At 43.4% G+C, this 20,780-nt stretch overlaps 1 protein-coding gene across 2 annotated transcripts in view; it reads right to left on the reverse strand.

Annotated features, from left to right (window-relative positions):
- Positions 1-20,480, reverse strand: part of Lipa (lipase A, lysosomal acid type) — a 33,413-nt gene extending 12,933 nt beyond the window's left edge. The window contains exons 1-5 of one of the 2 annotated variants that reach the window (XM_006231275.5): positions 20,295-20,480; positions 17,731-17,983; positions 16,363-16,480; positions 3,470-3,668; positions 1,567-1,676 (exon numbers count right to left, since the gene is read on the reverse strand). In XM_006231275.5, coding sequence (XP_006231337.1) covers positions 1,567-1,676; positions 3,470-3,668; positions 16,363-16,480; positions 17,731-17,835 — 532 coding nt within the window. In that variant the 5' untranslated portion in view covers positions 17,836-17,983; positions 20,295-20,480. The other variant, NM_012732.3, reaches the window with a different exon arrangement.
- Between the last annotated feature and the right edge of the window lie 300 nt (positions 20,481-20,780).

The raw sequence follows: 20,780 nt of genomic DNA on the forward strand, positions 1-20,780 counted from the left end.
ATAAAACAAACCCCCCCCAAAAAAACAAGAGAAAGGTCAGCCATTGTACCCTACAGAGGAAGCCCATAACTATAACTATACAAATAACACTTCCCTTGAACACTTGAGCAGAGTTCTTAAAACATTCTGGTTCAGAAACACTGAATTTAGTTCCGGATTTAAGCCTACACTATGCATGGAAGGAAGTCCAGGGTGACGGAACCAAAAAGTCTTCCCTGTTTCCATGGTAACGTGAACCTCTACAGCCCCACCCCACACTTCCACTCCTCCCCCTTTCCATCCCTAATTTGCAGACCATCGAAGCAGAACACCAGAGACTCACAAGCCACATTTACACTCCCCTTGCTCTAAGTATCTTTTACACTTCCCTTAGATCGTCCCGTGTTACTTGTCCCTAGAACACTTTAGAAACAACGGACTTCAACAGACAAGTCACCTCGCCATGAAAGAAGTATTGTTAATAACGAGCTAAGGAGCGTGCAGCTCTATCTTCTGGAAGGCAGGGCAATCTAAGAAGAGGTCAACGCTCCAGCTTCTCACTCTGCCAGTGTCCCTGCAGAATGCATTCCATGGAGAACACGTGCCACAAGCCGGAAGGTGTTAGTGAACACCAAACGACAGAATCTAAGAAATTACGGAATGTGTTTCCGTGTTCTCATTAGAGAAACTTACTTGTTAAAAATTTAGTACTGCTTTGCAGGTTTTAAACTTTGTAAAACTTTGCGCTTTTATTTATAATATAAAAAAATATCGAGCTGAGAAGGTAGCTCTCTCCACAAAGTGCTTGCCACACAAACAGAACCAGAGTTAAATCCTCAAAGCCCACGTCACAAAGCCACGTGTGGTGGTCGGCACTTACAGTTGTCAGCACTGGGATGGTACGATAGGTGACTCTTTGACTCAGTCAAGTCTATGTAGTGTGTAGACATTATCTCAAATGAGCAAGACAGACAAAGCCTGAGAAAGACAGCTAAGACCTGGCCTGCACAACATACTTGCAGCACACACACAAACATATACACACTTGGAAACATATTAGTTTTATAATACATGAACAAAACATGCAAATAGCTTCCCAAAACTATAAATTATAAGCTGCCATCCTTGTAGTCACTTATGTTTGACTTAATTTCTTTGATTATTAATACTTATTTTGGGTGGAGCTGCAGGTTAGAGCTTAGGATTCAAACATGCTAGGCAACCTCTCTACACTGAGCCCCAGAACCCCAGCCCAGGGCCGTTAACATTTAAAGTTTAGTTTATTATTGACTCTTCAAGGTTTCTGGCACTAGAAAACTTCCCATTTTTCTACCCTCTCAACATTCCTATGTTCCTCAAGCTGAAAACACATAACAGAACAGAGCCTACATCAATTCTTTCCATTTTAAGATATTTTAACAATTTATATTAAATTCTGAATTTCTAAAGATTATTACTCAAAATCCCTTGCCCTGTTCATGATGTCTACTTGGCATTAAAAAAACAAAGCTGTATTTGAGGTAACGTCATTTTTGTGTATGTCACTTCTAAGACACACCGCCTTTGACTTCTTCCTTGTGTACATACCTATGGTGCAGCCTTGAGAGTGGCCCACATAATACAGCTGTTCTTGGCCAGTTTTATTCAAAATGTAGTTAATTGAAGCAGGGAGGTCATATTTTGCCATCTCATCAAAACTATAATCCAAAAAAGCACAAAAGACTCTTTAATTGAAACAGCACACAAATATAGACTAGCACTCGGGCACTTAGCACGAAGTGTGTCAGCACACACTGAACGAGGCTGAGTCATCAATCCTATATGAGTCCAGAACACTAACCAAGGTCCAAGGAAGTCCCCGGCAGTCCCGCCCAGTCGTATGTCCCAAAGGTAAGGCCTCTAAGGTTTTACCTTACAAGGCAGCTTGATTCGCTGCACACACGGCCTGCAGATGGGATTATGACACCTATCTTTGTGCATTCCTGGCTCTGTCCGTGCTGGCATGGAACTGGAGACATTTATTCTCGGCTTACTATGTTAAGATGCCACACTTGATTAACTGAATTTGCCGCTGTGCATTTGAGTATTCGCTGTTATAAGCGGTGTCACCATAAACATGTCCTAATAACTGCTTTTTGGTAAAAGTTCTTGCTCCTGTGATTCAAGACCAGGGTAGCTCTAGTTTTATCAAAGGGGAGCAAACTTTAATCGTCTACAGGGCCAGCCTTCTATAATACCTGGCACAGCAGGATGTAGTCTTTTAATCAGGTGGGTGTGTACTGAGTATGTGCATGCGTGCGTACTAGCATTCCTTCTAAGCTAGGTTCCACCCAAGTTACCTGGCAAAAACCAGGTAGGCCTGGCTTGCTATAAAAGGTGCTATTTGGCCCCTCCTCATTCTATCTGCCCCTTCTCTGACTTTCTTCTCTCCCTGACTTCTTTCTCCCTCTCTCCCTATCCCCCTCTTTCTCCACATGTCCCTGGCCAGCCTCCTCTCCTCCTTGCCCCTCCCCTCCCTCTCTGTCTGTCTCTGTCTCTCTGTCTGTCTCTCTGTCTGTCTGTCTCTCTCTCTCTCTCTCTCTCTCTCTCTCTCTCTCTCTTCCCCCTTTCCCCCTCTGTCCTCTGTCTCTACTCCCTTGTCAACTCCCCTTCCCATACCCTAAATAAACTCTATTCTATACTAGACCCATACTCCTAAGACTGGTTCCTTAGGGGGAGGCAATGCCTCAGCACGGGCCCTCAGAGGCACCCCTACCACCTCATCATACTGTGCTTTATCAAGCATATCCTGGTCTTTTTATAAAGCACAATGGTTTGTATGTATGTATATGAGTGTGTGTGTGTGTGTGTGTGTGTGTGTGTGTGTGTGTGTGTGTGTATGTGTGATAGAAAGAGTTGAGGGAAGTGACAATCTCAGTGTTAGAAAGCACTTAGAATACCCCAGGCTTTGTGGAGGGCTTCTTCCTTGAATCTTGTACTTTAGGTCCTGGTGACTTTATAAGCTAGGACTTCATTATCCCCAATTTATAGATGAGGAAACAAACACCGTTTATACACTGTGTTGAGTATCACACAACAATTCATTGGTGGAGCCAGGAGACAGAGAGAGTGAGAGAGAGGGAGAGAGGAGGGAGGGAGGGAGGGAGGGAGGGAGGGAGGGAGAGAGGGAGGGAGGGAGAGAGAGAGAGAGAGAGAGAGAGAGAGAGAGAGAGAGAGAACAAACACTGGGGAGATGAGGCAAGCCTACACTGCAGGCCAGGAATATTAATACCTTAAGAATTCCTAACTGAATCTATTCACTTATATAATCACTTATTTAAATCTACCTTCATGATTGTTTTTAAATCCCTGACAAGCTTCACAACTTTTCAAAAGGTATCAGCTCCCTTTTTACACAACTTCAGGGTTCCTCTTGAACCTGCCTAAATTTCCACCTGCCTGTCTTAAGGCCTTAAGATAAAGACACAAGTTATAATCAACTGTGATATACCTGAAGGCCCAGTATTCATCCTGAGAAACTGACAGAGTCTTGTGCTTCCGAGACCAGGTGTTTCCTCTGCTGTTTCCCATCCACACATCAAAGCCAGCATCTGCCAGGATGAAGCCCAGGCTGTTGTTGTCAATGTTTGTGACCCAGTTACTAGAATCTGCCAGGAAGCCATGCTGAAGATACACAACTGGTTTGGGACCTGGAAAACATTGATGTTTAAAAGTGGTTAGCTCCAACCTTCTCAGCAAGTGATGCTTTGCTAAACAGCCAACTATTAAGAGGATCAAAGCCATTATGAGCAGCAAAAGCAAATTAACATATGGAGTCAGCACTGTTTGCCTGTAAAAGCTGACGGCTGTGTCTTCTTCAAACAGTGTTAACAAGGAAGGAGCAAAACTTCACTTTTTTCTTCTGTTTTGCATGCCTGGGTACAAAACATTGACTTAAGAAGATAATAGATTTGGTGGAACTTTGAAAGTATGTATATAATTTGATCACAATCATTTCAAACAAGATAAACTGAAAGGACACAACAGCAAGATGGCTCTTTGCACCTGCAACAATGGCTGATCCCTATACAGAGATAACATCAACTGCTGGCCACAGTGCAGGGAGTAGGACTTCATCTCCACAGATGGCCAAAACACGCATGAATACTTAACACAGTTTTGCTCATCATTTCGAACATATAAGCAGAACTAAGTATAGACACTGGGTGATAACGACTTATAAATGTGTACAACTGAAGAGTTCATAAAATATAAGGCTAAGCATGTACAGGAACAGAAGACACACACACACTTATTGGATTTATTCATAACTGCCAAGACTTGGAAATCTTGGTTACTTAACCCTGCATCTGCTCAAATTTTTTTTCTTTTCTTTTTTTTTTTTTTTCCGGAGCTGGGGATCGGACCCAGGGCCTTGCGCTTGCTAGGCAAGCACTCTACCACTGAGCTAAATCCCCAACCCCTCAATTTTTGATGTTACTCTAAATCTGTTGTAAAAAGCAAAGTCCAATACAAAAAATCAGTAGCACTCCTATATACAAATGATAAACAGGCTGAGAAAGAAATTAGGGAAACAACAACCTTCACACCAGCCACAAACAATATGAAATCCCTCCGTGTGAGTCTAAGCAAGCAAGTGAAAGACCTGTATGACAAGCACTTCTGATCTCTGAGAAAAATGTTGTAGAAGATCTCAGAAGATGGAAAGATTTCCCATGCTCATGGATTAGTAGGATTAACACAGTAAAAATAGCCATCCTACCTAAAGCAATCAACAGATTCAACACAATTCCTATCAACATTCCAGCACAATTCTTTACAGACCTTGAAAGAATAATACTTAGCTTGATATGGGGGAAAAAGCATAGTTAAAGCAATCCCATACTATAAAAGAACTTATGGAGGTATCATCATCCATGATTTCAAGCTATACTCCATAGAAAGAGTAATAAAAAAAATCATATAGTACTGGCATAAAAACAGACAGGTTGATGAATGGAATGAAATCAAAGACCTGGAAGTAAACTCACACACCTATGGACACTTGATTTTTGACAAAGAAGCCAAAACTATATAATAGAGAAAAGAAAGCATCTTCAAGAAATAGTGCTGAGGGGCTGGGGATTTAGCTCAGTGGTAGAGCGCTTGCCTAGGGAGCGCAAGGCCCTGGGTTCGGTCCCCAGCTCCGGAAAAAAAAAAAAAAAAGAAATAGTGCTGGTCTGCCTGCATGTAGAAGAATACAAATAGACCCATATCTATCACTCCACACAAAACTCAAGTCCAAGTAGATCAAAGACAACAACAACAACAATAACAAAACAAACAAACAAAACAGAAACACTAAACATTACAGAAGAGAAAGTGTGGAATAGCCTTGAACACACGGGCAAAAAAGACAACTTTCTGAACAGAACACCAATAGTTCAGGTACTAAGATCGACAATTAATAAAAGGAACCTCATGGAACTGAAAAGCTTCTAAAAGGCAAAGGACACCGTCAACAAGACAAAATGGCAGCCTAAAGAATGGGAAAATATCTTCACCTACCTCACATCAAACAGAGGGCTGATTTCCAAATTCATAAAGAATTCAAGAAACTAGACTTCCAGAAACCAAATAATCCAACTAAAAGATAGTGTACAGAGCTAAAGAGATTTCTCAACAGAGGAATCTCTAATGGCTAAGAAGCACTTAAAGTTATGTTCAACATTCTTAGTCATCAGGGAAATACAAATCAAAACAACTCTGAGATTCCAACTTACACCCAGAGTGGTAAAGATTAAAAACTCAAGCAACAGCTCATGCTGACGAGGATATGGAACAAAGGGAACAGTCCTCCATGGCTGGTGGCAATGCAAAGTTGTACAACCACTTTGGAAATCAATTTGGCTGTTTCTCAGAGAACTGGAACTAGATCTACCTCAAAACCCAGCTGTACCACTCCTGGGCATATACCCAGAAAGACTTGTTCAACCATGTTCATAGCAGCTTTATTCATAATAGTCCCAAACAGGAAACAACCTAGAAATGTGTGCATTTACATAATGGACTATTACTTAGCCATTAAAATAATGACACCATGAAATTTGCAGGCAAATGGATGGAATTAGAAAAGATCATCCTGAGGGAGGTAGCCCAGACCCAGAAAGACATGCATGGTATATACTCACTTATAAGTGAATATTTGTCATAAAGTACAGGATAACCATGCTACAAACCACAAATCTAAAGAAGCTAAGTAACAAGGGAGTCCAAAAGGAGACACTTGAATCTCACTGAGAAAGGGGAATAGATTATACACCATTGGGGATAGCTAGAGGGAAGAGACTGGGGGTAGGAGGAGTGGGGATGGGAACAGGAGGGAGGGGCATGGAGGGAGAGAGTACGGGGTGAGACAACTTGATTGTGGTAGGGGCATCTCTGGGATAAGCTAGGACAGTGGAAAGTCCCAGGCATCTATGTGGGTGATCCAAGCTAAGACTCCCAGAAATGGAGGCTATGAAGCCTGACATGGCCATATCCTGTAACCAGGCAAGACTTCCAATGGTGGGATTGAGACACCAGCCCAGCCTTAGACACACAACTTGTTCTGCATACAAGATACGTAGGGGTAAAAAATGGAGCAGAGCTTGAGGGAAGGACAACTAATGGCTGGCCCAGTTTGAGACCCAGGCCATGAGAGGGATTCCACCTGAGACACTATTAGATACATGAATCCATAGCCAAACATTGAGCAGAGCTTGGGGAATCCTGTGGAAGAAGGGGAGGAGCCAAGGAAGGGTTGAAGGAGCCAGAGGGGTCAAGGGCACACGAAAACCTACAGAATCAACTAACCTGGGGGCTCCCAGAGACTGAACCACCAACCAGACAGCATGCATGGGACTGACCTAGGCACTCTGCACATGTATAACAGTTGTGCAGCTAGCTAGATCTTCATACAAGACTGAAAATGGGAACAGGGCTGTCTCTGACAACATTGCCTGCCTTTGGATCCCTGGGCTGCCTTGCCTAACCTCAATAGAAGATACACCTAGTCTTACTTGATATGCCAAGGCTGGTTGATATCCATGGGAAGCCTCTCTTCTGAGGAGAGGGGGAGGAGAGGTATGTGGAGGGAGGGAAGGGGAAGGGAGAGGGAAGGACGGAGAAGAGAGGAGGGAGGGAAAGCTATGAATAGGATGTAAAGTAAATAAATAACTTAATAAAAAATTAACAGTTATAGAATAGTCTTACTGAAGATGACGAGTTTCAGATGGAAATTTGAAAGGGAACTCAGGAACTGTGGGGTGGGGAAGGGTAAGTATGACAAACATATTTTGTGCTCATATATTAAATCTCAAAATCTATTAAAAAGTGTTAAGTAGAAAAAACACACATGAACTCTAAATGTATATATGAATTTATCTTCTAATCACCACCTCTTCGTGAGGCAGTTAAACTGAAAAAAAAATAACAAAAAGAAAAAAAAACAAGAAAAAAAACACAGAGACTTGGATGTACAATCCACCCCACCCCCAAGAAAAAACATCCTGCCCTCCAAAGGCCTTGACGGGGTCAAGACCATGCAGCCATTCATCAACCAAACCCTCATTCAGCACTGACTATGTGACAGGTCCTTCTTGGTACTAGAGATAGAGCAAGGAACAAAAGCAAAAGAAAATACAACCTTGGGGAAAGATGAAGAAGAAAGTGGGTCAACCCCAGGTCCATTGTATGTGCTTCTTTGCTTTCTAGAAGTACTGTTTGTTTGTTTGTTTGTTTGTTTGTTTGTTTGTTTTTTCCACATGGAAAGGTTTAATGAAAGAAGAAGAGGAGAGGAGAGGAAAGGAGGCCGGCCATGGGCACGTAGGGGGAAGAGGACGATGGGGAGAGAAGGGATAGGGAAGAGCAGACAAGAGCAAAGAGAGCAAGTATTTTAAGGCTGCATCAGTAAGACTTTCCGTGCCTGGAAAGTTCTACCTTCAGTGTACTGTGTCAGGTATGCCACCTCTGCCTTCAGTGAAGGTTTTAGTTCATCTTGAGAAACAGGAAAAATAAGCACTAAAAGTTTTAAATTATAAACTCAGTATGACAATAATTACTAAAATTCCTGCCTCTGGGAGCTAATGCAAATACATCATCAATGACAACAACAGAAATAAACAGAAACAAAAAGCCTGAAGTATCATTTTTCTAGCCATGGACAGGCAAAATAACTACCCTGGTCACCTACAGAGCAGCCTCATGGCTGGTCACTGTGATGCTGCCTGCCCAGTGAGGTGAATCTCAGCTGAAGGTAGGCCGAACAATGGCTCATAAGAGGAAGGCAACTATGTGGGTGGGGAATTCCTCCTACCCCCTGAGACACGAGTCTGCATGGGAAGCTACTTCACTCCAAAAACCATGAGGAACCAGCTGAGGTCTAGGGAAGTAATCAAACCAAGGGGCAAGCAGGAAGGAGGCCAAAGTTGAGCGTTGTCAACATGACACAGAACTCAGTTTTCACTAGTAATGAAGTCTCAAAGGATTTGATTCAACTTCATAATGGGTGGCCAGGGCAGTGATCTTAGACTACAGTTCCTTGGGTAGGTTAAGACACTAGCATAGTGGATCTACCTCGGGAGTTGGCTTGAAAAGGCAGACTTCTTTGCCTGACCCAGGAATTGTAAGGTCCTCCTCAACCGGACACCTTAAGCTCCTTGCTAGTTTGGGAAGAGCCTGCATCTCCCACAAAAGGATTTGTATCCTGCAACAGCAGATTCTAAACAAAAAGGTAAGTGGGACCTTGTATGTAGTATATATCCATTCCCATGGAACCACACTAGGTAGTGCAAAGCCAGAGCTGCCCCTCAGCTTATTATCTCCATGAAATGGGTCACATAATCCACCAATTCACAGGAACTCATCAACCAGAAAAGTGGGACATCTGCTCTGAACAAACTCAATGTCCAATCATTATTGTACCAAATCTGATTAGGCTTTGGCCTAAGCGCTTCCTGAATGAACTCTAACTACATAATAACCCAGGCCAGCTTCTAGAGTTTGCATAGTTTGGCACTAGTGTTAATATTGTTCAAAACAGTTATGTCCCAGGTTTCAAGTCATGTATGGCTTAAACTTTCATATCCATGTTAAGGATGAGGTGATTGAATAAAAACAAGAAACTTAAAGAGAGAGAGAGAGAGAGAGAGAGAGAGAGAGAGAGAGAGTGAGAGTGAGTCCCAGTATGGTGGAGAAGAAAGTTTATTGTAGATAAAAGGGAGAGCACACCCAGAGGCAGAGACATCTGGGAGAGGCCAGAGTGGACATGACCTGGTGAGGAGAGGCAGGAGGAGAAATGAGAGACCCAGACCAAGTAGGCAGGAAGGTAAAGGGTAGACCAAAAGGGACCAGGTAATCAAAATGGCTGGATTATATAGGGAAGGGCAGCTAGGGAAAAAACAGCCCAACCCCTGGGCTGGAGAGGTTTAGGGGAGGGTATGGGGAATATAGCCACACTCAGTAACAGTTAGGGATTGAGGACACAGGGAGAACCTGGCAGCCAGGTCCCCTTTGGTATGTTAAATATGCACCTCAGGCATATCTGTCCTGCATTTGAGACCTAACGGTGACCTACCTGTCCTGCATTACCTAACGGTGACCTACCTGTAGAGAAAGCAACTGGTCACAGACCACTCAGCCAACTCTGAGACTCAAGTCTACCTCATTTCAAAGGCCTTGGTTTTCACCAGTGACCTAAGCAATTATTCAAACCCAAAGTAGGGAAGAGGCATGCACACAAATAATATGTCTGTTTCCAGCCAGTTCCCAGCAAGCCAAGCACCCTACGTCCAAACTAGCTGTGCACTGAAATAACACAGAATGGTTGTGAAATAGACATGTTAATGGTTCTGGCCTTGACCCGGAGAATGAGGAACTCCATACACAGAGACTGGCCTGGAAGATCTTGTTTATGAAGCTCCCTTGGCCAGTCCAAATCAGCCCATCAGAAGAATGTTCAAACCTACTTAAAGGGAGTTACAGCCAGCTATTGACCCTTCGAGCTGGGTCAGGGGAGAATGAGTTGACTAAAATGCCCTGGAAGAAGCCACAAGACACACTTATGTCCCCAACAAGCATCCAAGGGGGATCCTAAGGGTCTCCTCCTCAAGAATTATCGAGTGGATTGGAGGTTGGTAGCCCGCCATTAGGTTTCAGTTATTCAAAATGATGGCCTCTGTTGAATTTTTATAGTCTAATTCTAGCTCTAATATTTGGCCTTAAAAATTAGTTCAAATTCTATTGATTTCAGTCCCACTCTGTTGTATTAAAAAAAAACAAAACAAAACAAAACAAAAAAAAAAAAACAAGTACCCTGAAAATGGCTATTACAAATAATCAGACTTCAAACTTCCAAACTCAAGACTCAGAAGTTGGAGACTGGGGAGCCTGGATCCCCTGAGAACTATTTGTCTTCATCACCCCATGTCAGTAGGTCAAAGGGTAAAAAGGGCATGCCAAAGGGAGAGGTGAGGTGCAGCCTAACTGGAGGAAGAAACAAAATGGAGGGGCTTAGGTTCAAAGTATAAATCCCGGGAGACTAAACAAGAGAATCCAATATGGAAGTTACCAGATAGTTTTCTGACTGTATCAGGGACAACAGTACAAACCCAAGGGCTAACCAAAAGGGCTAAATGACTGGAAACTCAAACATGAGGTATAGAAGCCTTGTCTTTATGTCACCCCAGCCATTTGTCATAGGAAAACTACTTAACCCCCATAACCTCGGTATCTCATTTGGCCAACAGGCTAATCAGAGTCCTAATGATTCATCTGACGATTCATGCTTGGGGGACACTTAGCTTGTCCACAGAAAACAATCAGAAAGTCATGCGGTGTTTGCCAAAGTCCAGGCCATGACATTCCCACTTCAAAGTCTGCCTGTAGGAAAGGGGGATGACCTGCACTGCAGGAGCGAGCACATGACCATGCATCACCAGGTCCCATCAGTAGCACAGCACTGCCCTCCACACCCCTGGTGACTGTCACTGTAGCGGCTGAAGTTGAATCTGGCACGAGGTACACACAGGGTAAGGTACCTCACTATGCAGGGTAAGGCACCTCAAGGGCCTTACAGCAAGGATGGGGTAGGTGTTATTCTTCTCTTGTATAAGATGAAGAAACAAACCCAGAGAGGTTAAGTAAACTGCCACCATCCCACTCAAGCCTGAGGCTAGTGCTTTTGGTACGGTCACACTAGTTGGTGGCACCTAGCTATACCCTCCACAGTAAGACCACAGATTTTGCCCCTGGCTGTCTCTGATACTGGAAGATAGGGAAGCTCTGACCCGAATGTGACTTAGAATGGAATGAGGGACATTTTGGAATCTCAATGCTTTACTCAGTCCTAGGAGGGCAACAAACGACTTGGGGATAGGCCAAGTCCTTGGGGTGCAGCGTTTTCAAAGCAAATGAGTCAGCAACATAATCAACCTCAAAAAGACTTTGGCCTCCACAGGGATCCAGCCTCCCTTGGTCCTGTGGGGAAGGCATGAATTACACTTGTTATCAACTATCTGAGTTACTGTTGACTTGACTACTGTGAACCAAACACACAGAGAGTTCAGAAAACATACCCCCAGGCACCTGATGTGTTCTAAGTGCAGCGGTCCTTAGGATGGAGACACACACATTCCTTAATGTTCTGTCCTGGCTGCACTTTTCAACCCAATCCACAGCAGCAGACATTTGTACTTGTGCCTATTGGAGAGTGTGCTTGCAATTTTCCATTTAAAATACAGTGTGTGTGTGTGTGTGTGTGTGTGTGTGTGTGTGTGTGTGTAGATCCTCGTGTATGCCAGGAGAGACAGTAGATGTTTTCCTAAACACAAGGCACTTAGCAGTAGCTAGCCAAGAAGGAGGGAGTGGGTGTGAGGAAAGGGAAGGGGCGGGTGGAGCAGTGTAGGCTCTGATGTTATACTTCTCCTTTGTTCCAACCTCACCCAGAGTTGGACAAACAGACCATACAGCTAGCTCGACTTAGGCTGCTGAGTTTAAAAGACTGAAATGCAATCTCCTGCCCAATGCACCAGGAGAAGCCCAGAAAGCCCCAGCACGTGCTCAGCCCAGTCTACATGGGCTCAGTGCCTCTGGTACAGAGACTTACAATCAGATTACATACCCCTACTAAAGCTCCATCTTGTGAATGAATAAATAAAGCCAGAAACTCACAGATGGCTTCTTTTAAAAGGCGAGTTTCCCTACAGAAAGGATGATCTAACGAAATCAAAACAACGGCCTGGAGTCTTTTCTGGTGGAGACAACTCACGCACCAGGCTGAGAACTTTCACCTCTGACTCAAATGGCTCAGCTGGCAACCCTTGAGAAGCCTGCACCTAGGCCACGCTTGAGAAGTTTGCTTCCTCAAGAAGTTTGCTTGCCTTCAGTTGTTTCCAGTTTTCACAGAATGCGAGCTCACCCGCCAGGTCATCAGATGCAGGATTTTTCAGATACAAATGAGGTATCTGATTTCCTAGTTAGGCAACTGTAACTGGCTGATTTCCCAGTGAGGCTTGTATTTTCCTTTTAATGCTGGCCCAAGTAGTATTTCCTTGTTTCAGCTAAATAACGTCTATATTATGGCTATCATGGGATCAGCTTGCTCAATCCTTATTATATAAGGACATGTTCTGAATTCAAGGAATATTACCTCTGCAGTCAAAATGCCCAAGGAACTGCCCTTTGCCTTGGCCGTCTCTAGCAGGAAATGACTGAATTGATCTCAAACTTGAAGATCTAGATACCTAGACATCTGCCAGACGTGTGTTACAACGGTGCAAGCTTTTCAAATCCTTGGTCGAAGCAGGAAGTGAGAGTCTTGTAATATTAACATTCATCATTAAGTCTGAGCAGATAAAAACAAAACCACTTCTCTATAAATGATTAATTTCTGTGTTTCAGTTCCCTTAAGCACTTAGCAGCCAATACAGGGGTAGCCCAACATGTGATGAGAATGATTGCTTAAAAGAAGATGGCTCAGTGGAAAAAGCTTTCCATCACCCACATTTAAAAGACAAACAAACAACCCTAAAAACCAAACCAAACCAAACCAAACACTAACATGGTATTAGACAGAGTCAGGAGGATTGTTGGGACTTGCTGGCTACCAGACAGGCTCCAAGCTCAGGAGTGGAGAATGACAGAAAAGAATGTCTAATGTCTCCCTTAGCATACAAAGGATATTCTCATATTCCCCCCGTATCTGCCCCCCTCCCAATGTATTTTAAATGGAAAATTGCAGCATAGTCTCCAATAGCTACAAGCAGAAATGTCTGCTCCTCCTGATGAGGTGAAACGTGCACACACAGCCAGGACGGACTACTAAGAAATGTATGTATCTACATCCATTAGATCCATAAAGACTATTGCCTCACACTGTCCCATAACAACTGAGATTTAAGGGACTTCCTCTGCAAAACGAGACAGAGAGGCTAGAACAGGAGGCAGCAGGTGGCAGAACTTTTAGGAGGACATGTTCACACAGAACCTTTGACACCATGTGAAGCTAGTCATGCTGTCTGAAGAGCCAGCCCACTCACCCTTTCTCTGTAACCTATTGCCCCCCTCAGAATGTCCCCCCTACAAATAAATGTCAGTTTAATATATCCTATAATTGCTTATAAAGAATAAGGCTATAGGGCATTACTTTCTATATGTTAAATGCATTCATTGCACAAAACAACACTAAATTTCCATAGACCTGCTTTGAGATTCATTTTCTCTGGTATATGGACACACACACACACACACACACACACACACACACACACACACAATGATTCCCTCAATATTCTCTCAGTTTCTGAGCTGTCTCCTGTGTCTAGATGAATGGCATCCAGATCATAAGGGGAAGAAGTGTGGTGGTCAGAGCAGGGAGAACGGTGTTAAAGAGTGATGGTTTCTGGATGGCGTAGAGACTGCGAGAGAATCAAGAATGATTCTACGGACGGCTGTGGATGGATCTTGGCATCCGTGCTTGCCTAAGCATGCACAAGGTCCTGGGTTCAATCCCCAGCACTGCCAAACAAAGGGAAATGACTTAGCAATTTCTAGTCTAGGTCACTGGAAGGGTGATGAGCTATTAATAGGGAGCCCAAAGGGAAGTGGCATTCACAAGATTGGTGCCATTTTGGGTACCCTGTACTCTCTTTGACTTTTTTGGTTTTCAGCAAGACAGATTAGCAGCACTGACCACAGTGCTCCTGAATAGACAAAATAAAGAGCTTCTGGCCAGCACTGGGACTTGGGCCATGGAGAGCGAACCATAGAGAACTGAGTCACAGAATTCCCTGAAAAGCCCCCTTTGAGGCTGCCTTGTAAACACATAGATCACCGACCTCTCCTCAGAATGGGGAAGGAAAACTAGGATCTAAAACTAAACACAGTTTTGACTCAGAGAACTCTCAGGCTGTGGTCTGAACTCTCAAGACAAGGGCATCCACCTCCCCGGCCTGCAAGGGGACCACCTTCTTTCTCCAAGGACTGCTGTCTCTTTGAAGCCTTTGCTTCCCTTCACAGAAAAAACACCTCCACTGGCCACAGTGGGATGTGTGTGCACAAGGCAAGAAAGATCTCTGTTCGCTTTAACTGCTGTGTGGAGACAGAAGCCTGAGGGTGGAGGTAGTACATTCTCCCAGTATGGCTTTGCCTGCCTTAAAAAATGGCGTGTAAGGGGTTGGAGATTTAGCTCAGTGGTAGAGCGCTTGCCTAGGAAGCGCAAGGCCCTGGGTTCGGTCCCCAGCTCCAAAAAAAAAGAACCAAAAAAAAAAAAAATGGCGTGTAGTAGTAACTACTACTTAACTAAGAACTTTAAAGGAAATACCATCTATACTCGTGTGTCTTTAGATAGGCTCTAAAACCTGATGCTGTGTAGGTTTTTTTTCTTTTTTGGCAAAAAAAAAAGGGAAGGAAGGAAACTATGATCAATAGGTTCGCTCTTGCACAAAATCTATACTTTTATGTGTTTGAGAGCAGGAAAAACAGATCAGTGCAAGTCACCACTCAATCGTTCTGTGAAACTCGCAAGGAGAAATGACAGTGTAGAGCTATTCACACTAAAACAAAATCTCAAATGACTTTGGAAGAGAGCACTGCCATAGCCACCTAAGCATTATTTACTCAGTGTCTTGTATGGAGGCAGAAAACTAGGCGTCTCACACAGCATGAAAAGAATCACAAGACAAAGCTCACATTCGCCCCAGATCTGTAGTTCACTCTGAATAATCACTTGAGAAGCATCTGAGGTAAAGAACACTCGTCTCTGGTTACAACCCCAACAGAAGAGGGAGCTAGCCAATTACCTTAACCCATTTTTCAGAAAATCAATAGGCCACCTTGAGAGATGGTTAAAAGCAAACCTATTATCCTGTTAAGGATATATACCTGTTAGGCGTGTAAGACAGTTTGTCTAGAAATTCCATCACCCACGTCAGGACCACAGTTTTGCTTAAGTTATAAGTTAATCAAAACTATATATAACTATAGACCCAGCTACAAATTTTTAAAGCAAATCTATAAGAACTTTTAATATAATCCTAGTGAAAGTCGGTATCAATACAAGCACGCAGAGAGAGCATTTTCTAAATTGCTATATTGTAGTTATATTATTTATTATTAATAAGTATTTATACTATTTATTGACTTGCACAATATATAGGTATATGTTTTGCTGTTGTTGACTTGTTTGAGCAGCAATGTTTGTTAGCCGAGAATTCAAAGTAGCAAAAAGTTCATTCACTTGTTAAGCCTTCCATGACACAAATATGCAATGGAGTGCTATGTATCTTCAGAGAAGTACTCTAAGAATTACTGGGAAGAGCTCTGTGATAGTAAATAAAAGCATGTTTTGTGAGTTTGTTAATAGCAAACAAATAATTTGAAAAATAAAACAATATGTCCTTTACAGCACCTTTTGAACTTAAAAGGTGGCAAGAGAAAACTAATCCACAATTGTTCCTAATGAGCATTTGGAAGGTACAAAAATTTTAAATGAAGATATTATACAACAAGAACACATTTTAAAAACTGGGAAGTAAGATAGAAAAAGAAGTATTTAGTGCTTATCTTTATGGTCTCTTGTTTTTGTTTGTTCGTTTGTTTTTTGTGGATAGTTTTTAAATTGCAAAAGTCAACTGTTTAATGCTCACAACATTAGCTTAGATATGCTCATAATAGTACTTTGTTTCTTAAGCGGTGAAATTAGTCAAGCCAGCCTTGCTTTAAAGTGGTTGCCCCAGCTTAGCTGGTACTTTGGCCTCCAGCGATCCTGTGGTAACCCTGTCAAGTGAAGTCTGAATTCTGTCACCAACTCAGACAACACAGTGACTTCCAAAAGCCGTTACACCTTGCTACGGTAAGCATCCATACCTTTATCAAACTGGTTCTTCCGCCCATGCGGGATTCGGTGAACACCCAGAATGTAGCCATCTCCTGTCTGTACTGAGTGCTCTTCGCCAGGATATCCCCAGTGCATGATTATCTCAGTCTGGGGAGAAAAGAAGACAACGGGTATTCTACGGTGGATGCTGATTCTTGCATCTCCAAAAGCATCAGGCAAAGGAGAAAACAAATGCAGGAACTTTTCCTTTCTTATAGCTTTTTAATCATTTCAATTTGACTCTTGACTCCACTCGATCTAGTAACCAAGATCCCATCTCAAGACCCAGCCAATTATACTCATGGCATTTAATCATCCTGCCACGTTCTACAGCAAGTGTGTCAAATTTGGGCTCCTGTTGTTTTGCATCATGCCAATCAGGCACAAATAAAGACTTCTTTTCTAAAGATGTCGGCTAACATTCTTCATGTTCTAAAGCTCCTGACCTAGGCAATAAGGCTAAAAAATGTCATTTGAAGGACATGAAACTGATTGAAGAAAAGGTGAAAAATGGGAAAGGGCCATTAAGTTGACCTCTCCACAAGGAAAGAGCCATGGGGCATGGCTGAGTGCCGACCGTCAATTACTTGAAAGAGCAAAGTGTCCATTATCCTCTCTGTCACAAATACTTGAAAGACAATTCCATCATTCCCTTAGGAGGGAACTGCTAAGGGGCTGGGGTATGAAGCCAAGGCCTGTGTCTAGCCATACTGTTCTATCTAGGAACTTGCTCCTGACATCTAGGAATTTGTCCATCACCTGTTTCTTCAGCTGAGTCAAATCCATCTTCAGTTTTAAAGCTGCTGTCTCTTCAATAATCTATATTCTCTATTGTATTCCTACATGTGCTTTTATCCAGATTTCACCGTTTACTTAAGATTCATAATTTTGAAATGCTTTAATTAATTCAGGTGGGTTTTGGGGTTTCTTTGTTTTGTGTTCTGCTTAGATTTTTCTAACGGATGGGTTCCTTCTAATATCTTCACGACCGTACTGAGTTGTGCTCCCTGGACATTCTTAATCGCAGCTCAGGGTCAGCACTCACAAAGGCATTCTCTTAAATGGCTTAGACGGGTTGATCAGCTCTAAAGTGTGTTTTAAGTGATTTAAAAACAAAATTACGAAAAAGAAAACATTATTTAGCGTAGGCTGTGTATCCTGTTCAGCAGCCTGATGACTCCGGATACAGAAACGGTATCTGAGAAGTGGGAAAAGTGTAGCAGAAGGCATCTACAATTCAGGAAAAGCGAAAAGTTTAAGGAGTTGTAAAGAGCCTAGGGTTGTGACGTCACAACTCTTTAGGAAAACGATACGTGTCATCGCTGCATTTCAAAAGCATGTGACCTTTAGAAACTCACCACATTCATGTTTGCTTCAGGGTCCACAGCTGATATGGTCCCCGTTGGGCCCCCAGAAAGCAGGATCCCAACGACGAAACAGATCACCCGGCCTAGCAGTTGCATCTTTCTTCCGTTGAGAGTAGCCAGCCGAATTTTACTTCACAAACAGGCCTCGATAAATTAGGGCCTTCTTTAAAAGTCTTAAACCAAGTTTAGGAGAAATCAAATCCTACACGGAAGGCAGACAGGAACCGAACGACTGCAGCCGTCTCTGGTAGGGGAAAACATCAATTTGTTTTCACTAAGAGACCTCCAGGAGCATCGCCCCCAGTTAGCACGCTTGGCCTCATACACTCATGTACCACCACAAAGTGAAACAAACGATTTCTAGAGAAGCAGAATGTAGAGGAACCTAGGAGAAAAAAAAAGGGCGAACCCTAGAATTCCTCCACCTTTTCCGCTCTGCTTTAGAGGTAAATATATTTTTAAGTTCAGCCAACGTCATCTGCCGCTATATCTGAAATTTGGTTTTTTCCAGAAATTATATGTCAGGATTAAAATCTGTCACCCGAGTTAATAAAAATGAAGGGAGAGAGAAACTCTCCAACTCTCAACAAAGATCAGATCACCACCCGGATGGCTCGAAATTACACTGTAGCAAAGCACTGCATTTGCTAACAGTGAGGTAGTTCGAGTCTCTAACAGTGCTCAGACTAAGGTTAGAATGAAGGCCTTTAAAAAATTGATATGATCATTTTTAAAGACAGGCGCATGTATTCCTAAAGACTTGTACTTAAATTATAGAAGCTTTGTATATAATGACCAAAAACTGGAGGCTGGAGGTGGGGGTGGGGGTAGGGGTGGGGGCAGTCAAACCAAATAAGTGTCTAGTTAGACAAATTATACGTATACATACTTCACCAGTGAGCACACAATCTAGACAAATCTCAAAATAATTATGTACATCAAAGAAGTCATGGAGAGGGTTAAAGAGAGGAGAGGGAAGGAATTGTTTCAATGTATATAAAACTTGGAGAAAATGTAACCTAGTTTATACTGGCAGAAAACAGATGAATATCTGGAGTGGAGAAAGGGCAGGAGGGGAAAGTCCCCAGGGACCTTCCGGATGGTAGGTATGCTCTTACTATGGAATATATTAATTTCCTGGTATTTGTACATGTCAAAACTTAGAAATTCCTACAATGAATCCTGCTAGTCAATGTTGACATCTCAATCCTGTTCTTTGAGAATAATAATAGTAAACCCATCATTCCACATTTCTTAGAAAACTGGATCTCAGGACACTGCGATTTCTCCTGAAGTGATCTTTTTTCCATGCAAGAGTTAACCCCCAGCATTCCAGACAGCAGAGGGTGATCTCTGGAGTTTGTCCCAGCCACACGCTCTCAGGAACCAGCGTGGTTTTATGCAGCACAGCCTACGGCTACCTTTTAACTTAAGGTTACTGTGCCAGAGGTCCTTCGATACTAGGGGAAAAAAAAAACCTGAAAGAGCGGGGGAGTGTTAAAAAAAATAGATAAAGGTTCTCAGCTCAACTTAAAAATAAGCACATTTATTTTTGGAAGCCGTTTTTACAAAACCTGATACAGTCTCCGAAGGGCATTCACACACAGGGGTGATTGGGGAAGCTACTTCACGTGGAAGGTCACCCATTAGACTTCCTTCCAACAGAGCACTGTTGCTCAAAAACCTTGACAAGTAATTCTCACAGAAGAGGTTGTCTGACAAGACTCTGAGCTGGGTTTAGTGTGCTAGTCTAGGTACGCAGGGCACCTTTACCACAGTACCTATGGCTTTGCAAAAATCCAATCCATTATCTGTCTGCCTTCATTTCACTGGAGAAAGGAAGTGGCGGTGGGGCAGAGCTGAAGTCTGATTCAACTTTGAGCCTCCAGGACTGTGGCAAGCAAGTCCTGCACAAACTAGTAGTACAAATGTTGCTTTTGAAAATCGGGCTGAAGCAGCTCGGCAGTTCAGAGGCAGATGAAAACAAAGGCGCGAAGTAGTTTTTCACTAACTGCTAACTAAGCTACTGGCAATGCCCAGCCGCAGCAGTGCCTCCTACAGTCTGCTGCTTCTCTATAACTCGACAGTACTGCTAAGCTCACGTTTCAAGATAATGTGAATAAATCAGTCAAATACTGGAAGCAGAGGACTAGCTGATTATACAGCATATCACCGGAGTTTTTAAACAGGACCCACGCCCAAGTCTGCTGTTGACCGTGCACTTAGCTAACACTACGTGGGAGAACTAACGGGAGGAAAGGATGAAGAGGACTGCCTGTTCCCAATTCCAAGAACTCTGGGCAGAGTCCCTGACTGTCGATCGCGCCTGTCCAGGAAGCGGGAGGGCGACCAGGGAAAGACAGTCCACTTCTTGTTGATACCCACAGAATCGCCGCCCCCAAAGCACCTTTGGATACCGGACACAGAACATGCTCCGGGAGCAGAGCAACTGGTGACCAGAGATCGTGGTGGGGGCTCCTCTCCCAGGCCTGGCGATCCGCAGGGCACCAGCTCCCGAGACCGCTGCACAGAGCAGGCCCGAGGCAGTCACTCACCCGGAGTAGTCCTTCAACCTCAGTCTCCAGGAGCAGTGCCCACTACAACCAGGCGAGCATGGCCAACCAGGAGCCTACAGACCTGGTGGGAGGGCCGAGACGCCCCAGGCCTTTCGTACAGCCAATCAGAGCAGTCCACCACCGGGAAATGCCCCGTGACTCCACCCTTCCCGGCCATCGGCCCAGCCCCAGGAAAGCGGACTCAGATGAGCATGCGCCTTCTATCTGCCCAAGAGACTTGGCCCAGCCCCGGACTGCTCTGAGCCGAGCCCGTCTGAGCTTCCTTCTGCTCCCAAAGCCCATGTGTGTCTTTTATAACTAGCACTTAGCAGGGCATCCTAAACTTTTTCCTCTCATGACCCCCTTTCACTTCAGAAATTGTCGTTCAACCTCCACTAGATAGGTAAACGAAATAGGTATACCAATCAAGCATTTTTTGATAATAAATTATAAAGAAAATTATTTCAAAACAATAATTTGGTATAG

This window comes from Rattus norvegicus, chromosome 1 (genome assembly GCF_036323735.1).
Source record: "Rattus norvegicus strain BN/NHsdMcwi chromosome 1, GRCr8, whole genome shotgun sequence".
Taxonomy (NCBI): Eukaryota; Metazoa; Chordata; class Mammalia; order Rodentia; family Muridae; genus Rattus; species Rattus norvegicus.